A 16,751-nucleotide genomic window follows, 5' to 3' on the forward strand; every position below is an offset into this window, starting at 1 on the left:
AGCTACCAGCCATTAACTTACCTCCACTAGCAGATCCGCCTGAGAAATATACTATACCAGGAAATCTAAACCAAAAAGCAGGATATTTGTATACTCTGCTTATTTTTCCATACTCACTGACTTAAAATCCTTTTTCCACTTATGATGCGATTACTTCAAGCCTTCCAGCAATCAGATCAAGGAGGCCAATTCTGCAACATCACAAGCCACTTATCTGATAATTCATACAGTAAGTAGCAAACAGTGATATTTCACCAGGCTTAGGCCGGCCATGCATGGAGGAAATTTCTTTCCTGCAAAATTTGCTAGATTCCCTGATTAACACAGTGTTGATATGGGAATCCTTCCTGTCGGGCCATTGTCTTCTCCCAGCGGGGGCCGGTGGGGAAGTCGCCCTCGCCGGGAGAAGACAGTGATTATTACTAGAGGCTATAGCAGCTACTAGCAATAACTGCAAGTAAAACCCGGCATGCTGGTTGTACCCAACTGGATCGATCAATCAACTTGGTATATTCAGCCTGCCCATACACGGTTTCAATCTCGGCTGGTTCCTGCTGAACCGGCCAAGATTCGAACTGTGTATGGCCTGCCTTAGTCTCTTGTGATATCATCAAGAATGTAACTGATTTCTCCCTTACCATCATGCAGTGACATCTGTCAAATTTAATTGTATGGTAAAGTAGCTATATATGTTGGTGAAGTTGTATCTGAACACAGATCTAGAACCTAGTCTCCCCTTTCAATGTCAGACATCAGTCAAAAACAATAGTGGCTTACAAGTCCGTTTTGCATTCTTCCTCATCTTGCCAGTCCTCATCATAGACTTGTAAAGTCAGAGATAGGTGAACTATAACACTTTTCATTCTTTTCATTCCCAACAAGAAAAAAGAATTGGCTGTAGTGTAGCAATATAAGAAGTCTCTAACTGGTAGAGAGCCAAGTACTCTTGTGATTAAGACATACAACTAACCACAATATTACATTGTGATCACGTGACTCTTTTCACTTACCTTCTTTAGGGACCACCCCTAACTCAAATCTTCCTATTACTTATATTATTCTAAAATATCTGTCATATTGGCAGCCCAGCCCTTGGTGCTATTATATATTGTACCTATGTAATACACTCTGGCATATTAAATGATCCATAAGCCTGCTCATGTCAAACTATAAAGCAAGCATTACTGTGTACTATTATATAGTGTAAATAGCTGCCAAGTCCCACCTATACTACAATCTTCGAGTGCACTACAAGCTTTATGGTATAACCAGAATAAGTGAAATTAGGAAAATAAACAACATTGGCTGTCATCATATAAATAAAAAGGTAAGTACATAATATTTGCACTAGTGAGGCCACTGTAAACTAAAACCATTAGCAGAGGACTGAGCACCTAGGTTCAGTCTTTAACACAGAGCTGCTTGACAGTAACTCAGCAACAGTCCAGGCATATCAGACAAAAGAAATTAGCCTCTCTTCATGTTTCAATCCCCTTATTACTGTTATTGAGTTTTTGTTTGATTTAAAAGTCAGTGTGCGTGAACAACTTTAAACACGTTCCACACGGCAGTGCGGCCCAGTAGAATATTTGCCTATATATTTTTATTACACACGTTTTTCTGCAAGTACTGACCCCCAGATAAGGAGTGATCCATTGACTAGTGGTACTTGTCACTATTGTAGCACGCAATCCTCCGAGGAGCTTCAGGTGAGCAGCGTCTAAGGTATATTCTGAACAGAAGGACAAGGCTTCATGCTGATTCTCCAGGCACAGTGGTTCCAGTGGTTTTCTTCTTGGGGCGAACTTTGACATTCTTGTTCTGTGGCTGAAACAAGGCAGATGTTAGAGGTGTATGCAGACACACAACATATTAAGGCCCTTTTCACACATACGGACCGTTTGTCTGTTTTTCATCCATCGGTTGACGGATGAAAAACAGACATCAATACATTCCTATGGAAAAATGGATGACAACGGATGATCATCCGTTTACATCCACTTCTGTCAAAATCCGTTTCTTGGAACGGATGAAAGCCCTATTTTTCTTCGGTTAAAAAAACGGATTGGGCGAAAAACGGATGTAAACTGACAAACTGTCAGTTTTTCATAGGTAGTGGATGTAAAAAAAAAAAAACTGATGAAAAACTGATGAATACTTCATCCATTTTGACATGACTGAACTGATGAAACGAACGGTCTGTACAGTATGTGTGAAAGGGGCCTTATAGGTACCAAAAGGCTGGACAAATTCCAGGAAACGGGTGGCACAGATTTGTAGTAGGGATCGACCGTTTATCGATATATATATATATGCACTTTCCCCCGATATATCAGAATCGGCCCCTGAGGTTACTGATATTGCCGATATTTCGGGAAAATGCTGTACCGGAGTGATGCCTGCAGCTAGAGGCATCACCCCGGTACCGGCGTCCATAGCCAATGGTCGGCTGTCTTGTAATGACAACCGATGCAGCTGAGAAGCCGCTCGGCTGTCATTACAAGGAGCGGGAGGGGACGTACCCCCCCCCTCCCGCCACCTTCCGTGGCTCGCTCGGGTTTCCTGTCCCACCGGGAGACCCGGGCAACCAGCCTGCACGGCTGCCAGAGAGAAGACCTGATCAAAGCCGCATTCAGCTCTGATTGGGTCTCCATGTAAAAACCTGGAAGTGATGACATCACTTCCGGGTACTCTGCGCCAAATTTAAAAAAATTACAGCATTCAAAACAGCCAAACTTGGCGTTTTGAATGCTTTTAAGTGCAGAGGAGGGGTTTGGGGTCTTTTAGACCCCCAGATCCTCCCACATGAGTACCTGTCAAAAAAAATCAAAACATTTTAATGTACGAAAATATCGTCCAATACCGATGTGCAATAACCAAAATATCGGTATCAGCAATAAAAAAACGATATTGGTCGATCTCGAATTTGTAGCACAATTTTTTTTATGTATCAGTTAGGGCTCCTTCACACTAGCGGTTTCTCATAGTCTGTACCTGGCTTTACTCTTTTTTTTTTAAAGGCTTTTTTCTGTTTGTTGCTGTTGGGGCGCTCCTCTCACTTTATGTCTGATCAAACACTGTCAACAGGACAGGAGGTGAAGGAAAATCTTTCACAGAGTCCTCAATAGAAGTAAAACCACAAAAGGAGTTCTATCCCTTCCCCACGCTATCAAGAACTATGAAAAACAGTTTTGGCTGGATATACACTTTAAACAATAACTCTACTTTTGATGGGAAACACAGGGCTGCAATAGATGGACAGTATACTGTCATAGTAAATAAGCATACTGCCAAGTCTATGTGAGGCCAGTATGGTGTTTTTACTGTGCCATTGCTTTTTGTATTTAGGGGTGAGAAGCGCATTGTGGAAGGGAGACTGTAGGTAAGTTCCCTTATTCACAGTCAGCCTACACAGATCCTACCTAACGATTTCTTTCACAGTAAGCTGTCTGCCCATTGTTACAGAAGAAGCAGTGTGCAATGATGTACATGGGAAAGGTACCCATTTTTAGATACCCAGGCTGCCTTTTAAGCCTGGTACACATGATGAGAATATCGGACGAACAAATATCGGACGTATTTTTTTGCATGTTAGTCTCATATTGAAAATGAAGAGGTTACTAAAGATACAAAAATTCCCGTATGACAGGATACAACTTTGGAAGTGATATCATGTATTGTATTGTATTCTTTTGTTTCCAAGCATGCAAGATCTTGGTAACACAATTTTTTCGTACAAATACTATACTAAGTATACTACTTTTTGAAACTATTAAACTTTGGATTTTAATGAAAAACGGAATTTTTGTAAAATCTTACCTGTAAAATTCCTTTCTCTGAGTCCTCCGACAGTCGCCGCCCTCTTCATATTCGTCACAATGAGGTTATGACCTTTGCTCCGTAGGAGTAGCTAGGCAACAGAATATGTTAGTATTAAGGTTTTTAACATATCCCACCCCCAGGGGGTGGTCCCCTCAGTCTATAACCCTCCACTTCCTGTATCCAACTCAGTTTCAGTGGAATAGCAGTAGAGTATACAACCAACAACCCCAAAAGAGGGGCGGGGGCGGCGACTGTCGGAGGACTCAGAGAAAGGAATTTTACAGGTAAGATTTTACAAAAATTCCGTTTTCTCTTACGTCCTCCGACAGTCGCCGCCCTCTTCATATTCGTCACAATGGGGACGTCCCAAAGCAGTGCAAACATGAGGGGTGGGAAACGCAGTCGCGCCTAAGGCAACGCCGTCTCCACATCAGAGAAAGGAACCTTACCAAAGGAAGGAAACCAGTTGGGCAATGAGAAAAAACACTCGCTCAACAGGAGCAAGAACCCAGGGAAAAACAAATAATCCCAAACAGCCAAGGAGCCCGCAACAAGGGCTCTAGGGAACTGCCGCACTAAGAACCTTGCGGCCAAAGGAAGCATCCGCCGATGCCTGAACATCTACTCTGTAGAATTTTGTGAAAGTGTGTACAGTTGACCAAGTCGCCGCCTTACACACCTGGGCCACAGAGGCCCCATGACGACAGGCCCAAGACGTACTCAGAGATCTGGTAGAGTGCGCCTTCACAGGCACAGGGGGAACTTTCCCCTTCAAAGCATAGGCCTGTTCAATGGTCTGTCTGATCCATTTGGCGATGGTAGAAGCCGACGCCGTCATGCCCTTCCGAGGACCCTCCGGAAGAACAAACAAGGAATCCGACTTGCGAAAGGATTCAGTCGATTTTAGGTAAACCCTAATAGCCCGGACAACATCCAAGGAGTGCAGCTGCACCTCTTTCGGATGGTTAGGCTTTGCGCAGAGCGAAGGCAAGACGATGTCCTCATTGAGGTGAAATTCCGAAACCCTCTTCGGAAGAAAAGAAGGGTTAGGTCGCAAGACCACCTTGTCCAAGTGCACGACCAGATATGGAGACTTGCAGGACAAGGCTGCCAGCTCCGACACTCTACGAGCCGAGGTAATTGCCACCAAAAAGGCGACCTTCTTGGACAACAAGGACAGCGAGATCTCCCTGATCCTTTCAAAAGGAGCACGCTGCAACACGGACAGAACTAGATTCAAGTCCCAAGGGGGTAGAGGGTCCCTCCTAGGAGGGATCAGATGCCGAACCCCCTGCACAAAAGTGCAAACCAAAGAGTTCGATGCCACAGGACGTTGAAAAAGAACGGCCAACGCAGACACCTGACCCTTGATCGTAGCCAGCGCCAAACGCTGGTCAACACCCGTTTGAAGGAAGGACAACACCCTAGACACCGAATAAGTGTGAGGTGGGAACCCCCTGGACTCGCACCAGGCAAAATACGCCTTCCAAGTACGGTAATAGACCTTCCCCGAGGAAGACTTCCTCGCATTGATCAAAGTGTGAATGACCTCAGGGGAGAGACCCCTGTTCTTCAGGACCTCGGTTTCAACAGCCAGGCCGTCAAAGCCAGCGACTGTAAAGCAGGATGGAAGATTGGCCCTTGCGACAGGAGATCTTCTCGAAGAGGCAGACGCCACGGGGCGTCGATCGCCAGATTTACGAGGTCTGCGTACCAGGACCGGCGAGGCCAGTCCGGTGCCACAAGAATCACCGTGGTTGGTTCCGAGTGCAACCTGCGAAGGAACCTGGACAGCAATTGAATCGGTGGAAACGCATACATCAGTCGGTACTGATGCCACGGGGCAACCAACGCGTCTGATGCGTCTGCCCGAGGATCGCGCGTCCTTGCCACGAACCGCTTTACCTTGTGGTTTAGACGAGACGCGAACAGGTCCACCTCCGGGAGACCCCACTTTGCGCACAACATCTGGAAGACATCCGGGTGAAGGGACCATTCCCCCTGGACCAGGGTCTGACGGCTCAGATAATCCGCCTGCCAATTCTCCACCCCCGGAATGTGAACTGCCGATATTGCAGGGACGTGCGTCTCGGCCCAAGACAGAATGTTGGTCACTTCTCAAGCCGCTCGGGCACTCCTGGTGCCCCCTTGGTGATTGATGTAAGCCACCGCCGTGGCATTGTCCGTCTGCACCCGAACCGGACAGCCCTGTAGCCTGTCCGTCCAACGTCGAAGGCAGAGGTGTATCGCTCGCAGTTCCAGAATGTTGATCGGAAGGTAGGACTCTTCCTCCGACCAAGTACCCTGGGCGGACAGAACGCCCAGAACACCACCCCAGCCCGACAGGCTGGCGTCCGTGGTGATCACCGTCCACGAGAAGGGACGAAAAGACTTGCCCCCCGACACCGACGGGGACTGGAGCCACCACAGAAGATCCCTTCTGGTCCGATGACTCAACGAGATCCGAAGATCCAGAGATTGCGGTCGCCCGTCCCATCTGGACAGAATCTCCGCTTGGAGACCCCGCGTGTGAAACTGGGCGAAGGGAATCGCCTCGAAAGCCGAGACCATCAATCCCAGACACCACATGCACGTTCGAATGGACGAGGAAGGAGCGTCCCTGAGGGACCCGACTTCCACCTGAAGAGTCCTGAGTTTGTCGTCCGGTAGGAAGACCTTCGCCTGGACAGAGTCCAGAATCATCCCCAGGTAAGGGATACGAACCGAAGGGCACAGTATTGACTTTGGAAAATTGATCGTCCAACCAAACTCCTGCAGAGTCTGCATCGTAACGGACAGAGCCTTCTCCAGACCCTGGCTGGTCGCAGACCGAACCAGAATATCGTCCAGATACCCTAGGACAGAGACGCCCTGGGCTCTCAACAAAGCCAGAACCGGTGCCAGCACCTTGGTGAACACCCGTGGAGCCGAGGCGAGACCAAAGTGCAACGCCACAAATTGGTAATGATCCTCCGCTATGGCGAATCGAAGGTACCTCTGGTGACCCTCGAAAATGTGGATGTGAAGATACGCATCCTTCAAGTCGATGGAAGCCATGAACTCCCCCGGAACCAGGGCAGCCACCACCGACCGCAGGGATTCCATGCGGAACTTGCGCACCCGCACAAAGCGGTTCAACGCCTTTAAGTCCAGAATCGGACGTACCTTGCCCTCCTTCCTGGGCACGGTGAACAGATTGGAATAGAACCCCCGAAATCTGTCCCGATGAGGCACCGGGACCGCCACTCCCTGAGCCCTCAGGTCCCGCCCTGCTAGATGCAGATCCCGCAAACGCTCCGGGGACAGTAGAAGATTTGAGGGAAAAAATCTGCTCTCCGGCCGAGAGAGAAACTCGAACTTGTAGCCAGATCGAACGATTTCCTGAACCCACCTGTCCCGCACCCGGGACAGCCATGGCTGGAGAAAACCGAGCAAGCGTCCCCCCACCCCAGAGCCGGGTGAGGGCGCCCCTTCAGGCCGCACTGTTGTGGGCCGCGGAACCGGACTGGCCGGACTTTTGCTTACCAGCCCACGGCTTCTTGTGGGAGCCTTGACCCTTGGACGGCTTGCCCCTATAGTGTGACCGAAAGGCACGAAAGGACCCCTGAGGGGGCCGAAAGGAAGCATGCTTCTTACCGGGAGCCGTCTTAGCCTTGTGGGATTGGGGCAAGAGCGTGCTCTTACCACCCGTGATCCCCTTAATTAACGTATCTAGGGACTCACCAAAAAGGCGAGAACCATCATAGGGCAGATTAGCCAAGGTCTTACGCGAAGATTGGTCCACCGACCAACACTTCAACCAAACCAAGCGGCGAGACAACACCGCCACACCATGTACACGTGCAGCCAACGGAACCATATCCAGGTCCGCATCACACAGATACATGACACCCTGATGGATTTGATCCACCATATCCAATGTCGCCTGGGGGGCAGAATCAGCCACCAGGACGCGTCTAAGCACCTGCGTCCAGCTCGCGACAGCCTGAGCCGCCATAAGCGAAGCAAATAAAGCTTTCAGCATAGAACCCATAATAGAATAGGTATGACGGGCAAGGGACTCCATCCTTTTGTCCGTGGCATCCCGGAACACCGGGGTATCTTCAGCAGGAATCGCAGTGGACTTATTCAAAACTGCTATCGCGTGGTCCACCGGAGGCGGGACACACCAACGCTCATCAGTAGCGGGCGTAAAAGGATAGCGCAGCTTAAACCTACTTGGTACAGCAAAAGGCTTGCATATATTACGCCATTGCTCCTTAACAGCGCATTGAAAATCATCAGTGCAGGGAAATACCTGCGATGTTTTGCGTCTTTTCTGCGTCCCATAAGCCGCCAAGGCAGCAGGAGGACATGGTTCATCCTGTAAACGCAGTGTTTGCTTGATAGAAGCAACCAATTCATCCATGAGTGCAAGCTCTTCAGACGAGCCAGGGGGAGAATCATCACCCCCTCAACCTCAGCCTCCACCTCTGACCCTACAAGGTCCAGGGAGGAACGGGACCCCGACAAGGAGACCCCAGCCACAGCAGCCCCATCACCATCACCCTCTGAATCAGAGGAAATTGAAACTCTGGGCCTTTTTGAGGATTGAGCAGCCACCAGCATCTGCACCTGAGCCGCAACGCTAGCCGAAATCGCAGTCAAATCCCCCCCGGGGGGGGGGGGGAAACCGCAGTCCCCTGGCTTCCCACCAATGTGGCAGGAAATTTGCTTTCCTGAGAATCCATGCCCCAAAATGAGTAAAATTAAATGGGTGACCGCCCCTTTAAATAAGGCGCTGCAAACGTAGCCCACCGCCACACAAGCACACCCACACCAGGGACCCCCACAGGGAGAAGGTATACTCAGGCAAGGATACAGTGAAATAGAGGGAAAAAACCTGGAGAGACCGCTGCTGCTGCTGCCTAGATCGGTGCTCCTGGAGAAAGGAAGTGCTGGTATGCAGGGCGCTCTATGAAAGCCTATGGGAGGCTACAAGAAAATGGCCGCCATGCATGTGTACCATGCGGCCGGAGCGAGTACAGCCAAAATGGCGCCGTTTGGCGCCGAAACTGCCGCTCCCCCACCTCATGAAGGTGGAATAAAAATACACCACAAAGTTATAAATAACATGGTGAACCGCCGCAGCGGCGCTGTAATGTGCCCCAAACATGATAGCATCAAGTTCCACAGCACACAGCCGTTCACACACTCAGACTGACACAGAAGTGCAGCACAGCCCCCCCTCCTTGCAGCCCACAGCATGCAGTGTGAGAGATAGGGAAACATCAATAGTGTGAACACAGGGCAAGGTAACACAGTCCCAGACTGACACCCCCCAGACAGACAGGTCCCCACATAAATACACTTACCTCTTACATGGCGTGGGGGACCCGCACAGGCGAACAAGCCGCTGTACATGAGACAGGGAGAGTCGCATCCAGGACGCAGCAGAAGGTGGGTTGAGAAACCGCACAGAGTCCAGTGAGGTAGCCACCTCACCATAGCATCCCTGCACGGAACAGGGATGGGTCGTTCAGAAAACTCAGGAGCGGTACCTGACTGAACGCTCGATGGCGGGCTGAGAAACCACTGACCCACAACCTGCGACCAGGGGGGCCAGCCCGAGACGCAGCCCGGATTATCCTCTTCATCAGAAGACCTAACTAATGCTGGTAAAAATAACAGCTAAATAAAGAAAGAGAAAAACTCAAACAAAATCCAAAAAAGGAGAGAAGGCTGAGACAAAATGCCCCTGCACAGAGACATCCAGCTACTCCTGACAAGCTAGACATTGAAACTGAGTTGGATACAGGAAGTGGAGGGTTATAGACTGAGGGGACCACCCCCTGGGGGTGGGATATGTTAAAAACCTTAATACTAACATATTCTGTTGCCTAGCTACTCCTACGGAGCAAAGGTCATAACCCCATTGTGACGAATATGAAGAGGGCGGCGACTGTCGGAGGACGTAAGAGAAATATTTATCATCTATTTAAACTTACATTGCAAAGGGGGAAACAATTGTGTCTTTTCCACATACTATACTAAACTAATTACGGTACATGAAAATTGTTTGTTCTGTTATCTTATGAGAAAAAAATTTGTGCTTGTCCCTTTCAATATTTTTTATGAACTGTTGTGATCCTAAAAGTTGTGTATTAACAAGTAGATTATTTTAGTTTTTTTCCTCCGATATTCTCATTGTGTGTATGGGGCCTTATTGTAATAATCTTTAATTATACAAATGCAGTTCTCCAAGATCACATTAGCTCACTCACCTGATGCTACGACATGAACTGCACAGAAGGGTATTTAAAAGGGTATTCTGAGCTTGCCCTGAAGTACAGCCTGATCTGCAAAAGGAGATTGGTATTTTCTGGCTATTATTCATTGTTTGATATATTAACCTCTGGTGCTAGGAGTCCAGGGTAGTTTGTTTCATTTTTTTATTTATTTAAATTTTATTAATTTTCCACTTTCTACAAAATACAAAATAAATGCTTAAAAAGTCAGAAAAACAAACCTGAACACTCTTAGAGCCCATTCACACTGATCCGACTTGGACCGCGACTTGGTCAGCCTGACAAGTCGCAGTCCGTCGCGTCCCATAGTGTAGTAGAGGAACGGTTCCAATAGGAGCGACACAAGTCGCTCCGACTTAGAAAAAGGGTCCTGTACTACTTCGGGGCGACCTGGAGCAACTTGCATAGACATTCATTTTATGAAGTCCGTGCAAGTCGCGCCAAAGTCGCGCTGCACGCGACTTCACAGGTCACCCCGAAGTCGGATCCGGCATAGTGTGAACCGAGTCTTACATTAAATATACCCCCACCCTCTAATCCTTTCGGTCTCATCTATTACTTATCAAAACCTCTCTTTCCCTCTCCTCTCTCCATCTATTCTCCTTCAAACACCTAATAGTTCAATATATCTCTGGGTATTCTTTTCAACTGCAGATGTTTTTTTAGAACTGCAAAGTACATGGTGATTCCAAAATATTTTCTTCAGAATTGAGTGATTCCATATTATTCTGCTTAATCTCTAAAAATTGTTTCAATTGACTACAGTTTTCTTTCTTTTTTTCTTTTTTTTTAAAGTGTTTCTTATAGCCAGAAGGTTGGAATGTTCAATGAAAATAGTTTTAAGGCATGTCTGTGATTAGTTTTATTTTCTGCACAATTAAACAATTTAATGAACATTTTCCAAGAGTGGTGATTCCATATTTTAGCAAGGGGCTGTAGCTCCAGAAGCTTCAGCTCTGGAAGGTTTTACCCCCCTTAATGACCAGGTCATTTTTTTGCGATATGGCACTGCATTGCTTAAACTGACAATTGTGCGGTTGTGCGACGCTGTACCCAAAAAAAAAAAAAAATTGATGTGGTTTTTTTCCCCCACAAATAGAGCTTTCTTTTGGTGATCTTTGATCACCTCTGTGTTTTTTATTTTTTGAGCTTTAAACAAAAAAAGACCAACAATTTTGAAAAAAAAAATACATACATATATTGTTTACTTTCTGCTGTAAATCATTCGCTATAAAAAAAAAATGTAAAAATTCAATTTTTTTCATCAATTTAGGCCGGCAACTATTCTGCTACATATTTTTGGTAAAAAAAATCCTGCTAAGTGTATTTTGATTGGTTTGCGCAAAAGTTATAGCGTCTACAAACTATGGGATAGATTTATGGACTTTTTATTTTTTTTATTGCTTTTACTAGCAATGGCGGCGATCAGCAATTTTTAGCGAGACTGACATTGCGGCGGACAAATCTAACACTAATTGACACCTTTTGGGGACCAGTGACACCAATACATTGATTAGTGCTAAAAAAAATGCACTGTTACTGTATAAATGACACTGGCAGGGAAGGGGTTAACACTAGGGGTGATCAAGGGGTTAGGTGTGCTCTGAGGGAGTGCTTCCTAACTGTGTGGGGGGATGGATGTGCTAGAGGAAAAGAGAGATCTGTGTTTCAGCTCTCTCTGCCTCTGTGAAAGAACAGCCATCTGCCTTGTTTACCGGTGGCCATACCCGCTGATTGGCTCCCACTGTGTCAGATCACCTGTACCTATACGTGATTTTGTGCAGCCGGGCCGCCCTGCCGCAGTATATATGCCCGGAAGTGGTTAAACTCTCTCCAACTCTTCCAAATACTAATGAACTTTCCCATTTATTTTTCTCCAAAGTAGTACAATTCTTCTATATTATAAATACTATCACTTTTCCTTACCCAGTCTCTTATCCTTGGACTATCTGGCACCTGCCAAAATTTTGGAATTAAATACTTTGCTGCATTAATTAAATGGGGCATGATCAACTTTTTATACTGCTTTACAGTCAGTTTGGTGTTATGGAGTAAATAGGTCTCAGCGTTTTTAGACCAACCTACTCCTGTTATTTCCTGACTCATTTGTATTACTTCCTGCCAAAATGTCTGTATTTTTGGACATTCCCACCATATGTGTGTCATTGTTCCCCCTGCTCCACATCCTCTCCAACAAAACTGTGTTTTTTCCGGCTGATATTTGTGTGCCTTAGTGGGTGTTCTATATCATCTTGACGTCATATGACGCCCAACCAGGATAGAGCAACCACTTTGCGGCCATCATTTTGCTATATGTTGGGACGGAAGTGGTTAAATTTTTTAGAATATACAGTCGGGAATCCATCTGGCCTAGGACTATTTCCTATAGCGGTCTCTTTTAAAGCTTTTAAAAATTTCTTCTTGAGTTAAAGGTCTATCTAATTCTAGCAGTTTTTCTTTCTTTAGTTTGGGTAATTTAGCTTCTTTTAAGTAAGCTTGTATCTTTTCCTTTCTTTCTAACTCCTTGCTCTGTTCTCCAGGGGGTCCTACTGCATATAATGCACTATAAAACATCTGCAAAGCACCTGCAATAATCTTTTGTTGAATATCCTAGTTCCACCGTCTTAACTCTCTCAATAAAGCCCACCATCTTTTTTCTCCTTAGTACATTTGCTAAGTATTTTCCTGGTTTGTTTCCCCATTGATATCTTTCTTTGCTTACTTTATTAAAGATTCGCCTTGTTTCCTGCTCCCTTAGTGTATTTAACTCCTCTCTCCTTAACACTATCAGCTGTTGTATCTCTTTTTCTGTCCCGTTCTTATGCTTTTTGTTCTAACTTGTATAGTTCTTTTAAAATTATATTTATATTATTCACTCTTTCTTTCTTTTTTTGAGTTTATGAGAATGCCCTTTATATATGCCTTATGTGCTTCTCATATCATAGCGTATGAAATCTCCTTTGTCGTGTTTATCAAAAAATAATGCTCTAGTGCTTTTATTTTCTCTTCAATTTCCCGGTCTTGTATTAATGACTCATTTAATCTCCAGTTATTTATTTTATTCTGAGCCTCTGCTACTCTCATTTCCAGTTATACTGGTGCATGCTCTGACAAGGTTATTACTTTAATCAAGGTTTTTACCCATGACCTCCAGTAATCTGTGATCCACCAATACTGTATGTAGTCCAACCTCTAATATGTACCATACGGGGGAGAGTAAAACGTATAATCCCTCACTCGAGGGTGTTGTATTCTCCATATCCATCAGTTGGTATTGATGTAGAGTTTGTTTTAATTAATTTAAGTTGTTGCACTTCCCTCTTCCCTGCATGAGACGACAACTCCAGCTGTGGGTTCTTCGAAAAATTAAAATCCCCTGCCAATATCACTTTACCCATTTTAAATTCACTAAGTTTCCAGAATCTGCCTAAGAAAGTACATTGGGTTCTTATAATGGCAGTATAGATTTGCAAATGTGATGTCCATACCAAACAGTTCCCCTTTCAAAAACAAAAATCTCCCCTCCGAATCTGTCTTTTTTTCTCTTACTATGAACCTTATATCCTTTGTCAATTCTATTGCCACCCCTTTCGACCTTCTCCTTGTCGAATCTTCATAGAACCACGTTGGGTATTTTTTTGAATACAACTTAACTTTCGAAACATGTGATATATGGGTTTCTTGTAAAAATACTATGCATGCAGAGTAATGCTGGATTTCTTTAAGAATTTTATGTCTTTTTACCGGGGTGTTTAAACCCTTCATATTATACATTAAAAGTTTAATTTTGCTCATTTTAGATCAGATTTTTGCAACCCTTTATTACATTTCCTCTCTGCCTCCTGCACCCCATACACCCACCATGCTCTCTCACGAGCGAGTGGAATAAAAATGTGCAGCACTGGAGGAAGGAGAAAAACGACAACCTAAGAATTGAAAGGAGAAGGAAACAATTTCTAAAAATTCCCGAAGGGGAGTTTCCACCACCACCTTTCCCTTGTTACTCCCCTTCCCTCCCTCTCAACACCCTCCCCTCCCAAGCAAAAACGGGAGGGATGCCCCAACTCCAGCGTGATGGCTATGCTCACCCCACCCCTTTTCCAATCTTGTATTTGCCTTTCCCCTCATCTTCCCCCTTCCTCCTGAACCTTCCTCCTGAACCTATCTAACCTAACAATACATTTCGAAATCCCAGACTCCCTTCTTTTCCCTCCTAAAGTATTCAAAAAAGAGAAAAACGACACGCAGGCAGGCATAATCAAACAATTGATAACCAATAACGTAATTTATTTCTAGATGTGGATGTAAATCATGTGCCTGTATTGTTGGATCTAAACTTTTACACATTGGGTGGGGTTTATGAAAACTGCAGACACACAGAATCTGGTGCAGTTGTGCATAGTAACAAAATTAGCTTCTAGGCTTTATTGTCAAAGCTTAACTGAACAAGCTGAACTTAGAAGATAATTTGTTACGATGCACAGCTGCACCAGATTCTGTGTGCTCCAGTTTTGGTAATTCTCCCCATGGTTGCACTTTTCTGGATACCCAGTATTAAGAAACCAACATTTATGTGATGGGTGTGTCTGAAATTAAAGAAAACGAAAATATTCTTTACTCCCAGCTCCTGAGTCTAAGACTAACATAAATTATTCCCTAAACAAATTTCTAATACTAACCCCTTCTGCATCTTACTCTGCTATGCACAGTCCTGCAGTGAAGCAACAGTGCTATAATCCCAGCTCCAGAAGCTACTGATCTCATAATGGTTAATTTTCAACGATCATACTGTCTCCTTGGACTACTCTTGCAATTATCCTCCAGTGTTTTCTTACAATACAATATGTAACAGGTTTATACATGACAGCACCGTGGCTGAATTGTATTATGTGATCTTAATAAGAGACTACAGACAGAATTAGAAGCCCACAGATAGAGTATTTGCAATACATGTGGAAATCGTATTTTTTATGGGCATACACCATCTCTCAGATATCTCTTTTTATTTTTTCTGCCAAAACTGCATTGTTGGTCCTGTAACCAGCCTTACTCCTAGTGATTCTTCTTTGTTTCACTGATGGTCACCAAAATGCCTTCTTGAGATCTCTGATTAGAAGAAACTTTTAGGTTTCCTGTTTCAAAGCATAAGCATGACAACTGGCAACTCCATCACTTTCCTGACTTGACCCTACATTGGTTGTTTTACCTGTGCATCTAAAGCCATTAGCCACTGACTTGAAATTCATTTTTAAAAATGTGTTGTGAAATTTTGAGGCATAACATACATTAAAACATATGTCAACTTTTGTAACCTCAGGTCTTAGGTATAACATACATAAAACATACCTCCACTTTTGTAACCTTTTTTACACTCTTGACACTTGCTGTCCGTTTGGGCACTTTTTCAGTAGCATCTTCATCAGACTGTTCAGTTTTGACATCTGACTGTTCCCCATCTGACTTTACGCTTTGCCTTTGGTCTTCAGATGCTAGACAATTAGAAGAAGCTATACAACAGAAAAATAATGAATTAGGTGCAGTGGCTAATTATTCCATTATATTGTGTGATGCACAATGAGCAATACAGTGTGGTAGCCCAAAACAAGTATTCAGACTCCAGTTGTGATCACATCAGTAAAAGAACTTCTGGATTGCTAATTTTGACATTACCATATTGTTCTTTGATGCCTTTTTTTATGACTGGGACTATTGATAATACACTAATTGGCAAACAAGAAAAATTGTAAAAGGCAACATATTATGTAGCTGCAATGACTATCTGAGGACACTAAATGGAAATGAAGGAAGTTACGAATGAAAGTCACCGGCCTCTAAATTCAATATTTAAAGGCCAATGGTGAATTAGATACAGAACTACACAAAAACGAATTTACAAAATAAAAAAACAGAAATCATTTATATCTGACTTACGTCACTGTACCATCTGTAAGATCATGACTGTGCAGAATATATGGGCAGCTGTAAATGGCAAATGCTAAAATATGACTTTGCAATAGAATAGAGAGCGCTATAAATTATAGGAATGTAGACATAAAAGGGAAATGAGAAGAAAGAATAGATGACCTTATGTTATTGGCATATGGTAGATAATATTTTAAGTTAAGGTAGATATAAAAGAGCCAATTTACTCTGTTAATGCATTTATTAAGAAAGATTTAAACCTAAAAAGCAACATACAGTGCTGCTTATCAACCAATCACATTTTAGATTATTAAAACAGATTACTAAGAATAATTCTGATCGCTTAGGATGCTGAACATTGCACACGGCTGCTATATGCACTTTCTTACTGTAAAATAAGGCTGCCAATCAGACTATTTTCTAACCAGATTGGGATACTATCAACATCTACAAGCTATGTTAGTTAGGAAGTTTATTATTGATACATTGTTTTAAAAATGCAGCTAGTTACATCAGTTTTTATTTTTAAATACATTCCATGCTTATGCTGATTTTCTAGTGATTTTGCTATTTTTTGGCTACACTGGAACCTGTGTTAGATTAATTTGAGTTTACACCTGGCAACTGTGCTGAGAATAGAATAATATGCAATAGTTATTATATAGAAATGTAAAATGCAGCCAATAAATAGAACCCTACCATTGTACCTGTGCGATTTTT

At 44.2% G+C, this 16,751-nt stretch overlaps 1 protein-coding gene across 1 annotated transcript in view; it reads right to left on the reverse strand.

Annotated features, from left to right (window-relative positions):
• Window positions 1-1,220: 1,220 nt before the first annotated feature.
• REEP2 (receptor accessory protein 2) overlaps window positions 1,221-16,751 on the reverse strand; it is an 89,536-nt gene continuing 74,005 nt past the window's right edge. Inside the window, exons 7-8 of the mRNA XM_082252771.1 lie at window positions 15,456-15,616; window positions 1,221-1,827 (exon numbers count right to left, since the gene is read on the reverse strand). Coding sequence (XP_082108897.1) covers window positions 1,753-1,827; window positions 15,456-15,616 — 236 coding nt within the window. The 3' untranslated portion in view covers window positions 1,221-1,752. The remainder of the gene's footprint in view (window positions 1,828-15,455; window positions 15,617-16,751) is intronic.

This window comes from Pelophylax lessonae, assembly GCF_965119305.1.
Source record: "Pelophylax lessonae genome assembly, chromosome: 4".
NCBI classification, from domain to species: Eukaryota; Metazoa; Chordata; class Amphibia; order Anura; family Ranidae; genus Pelophylax; species Pelophylax lessonae.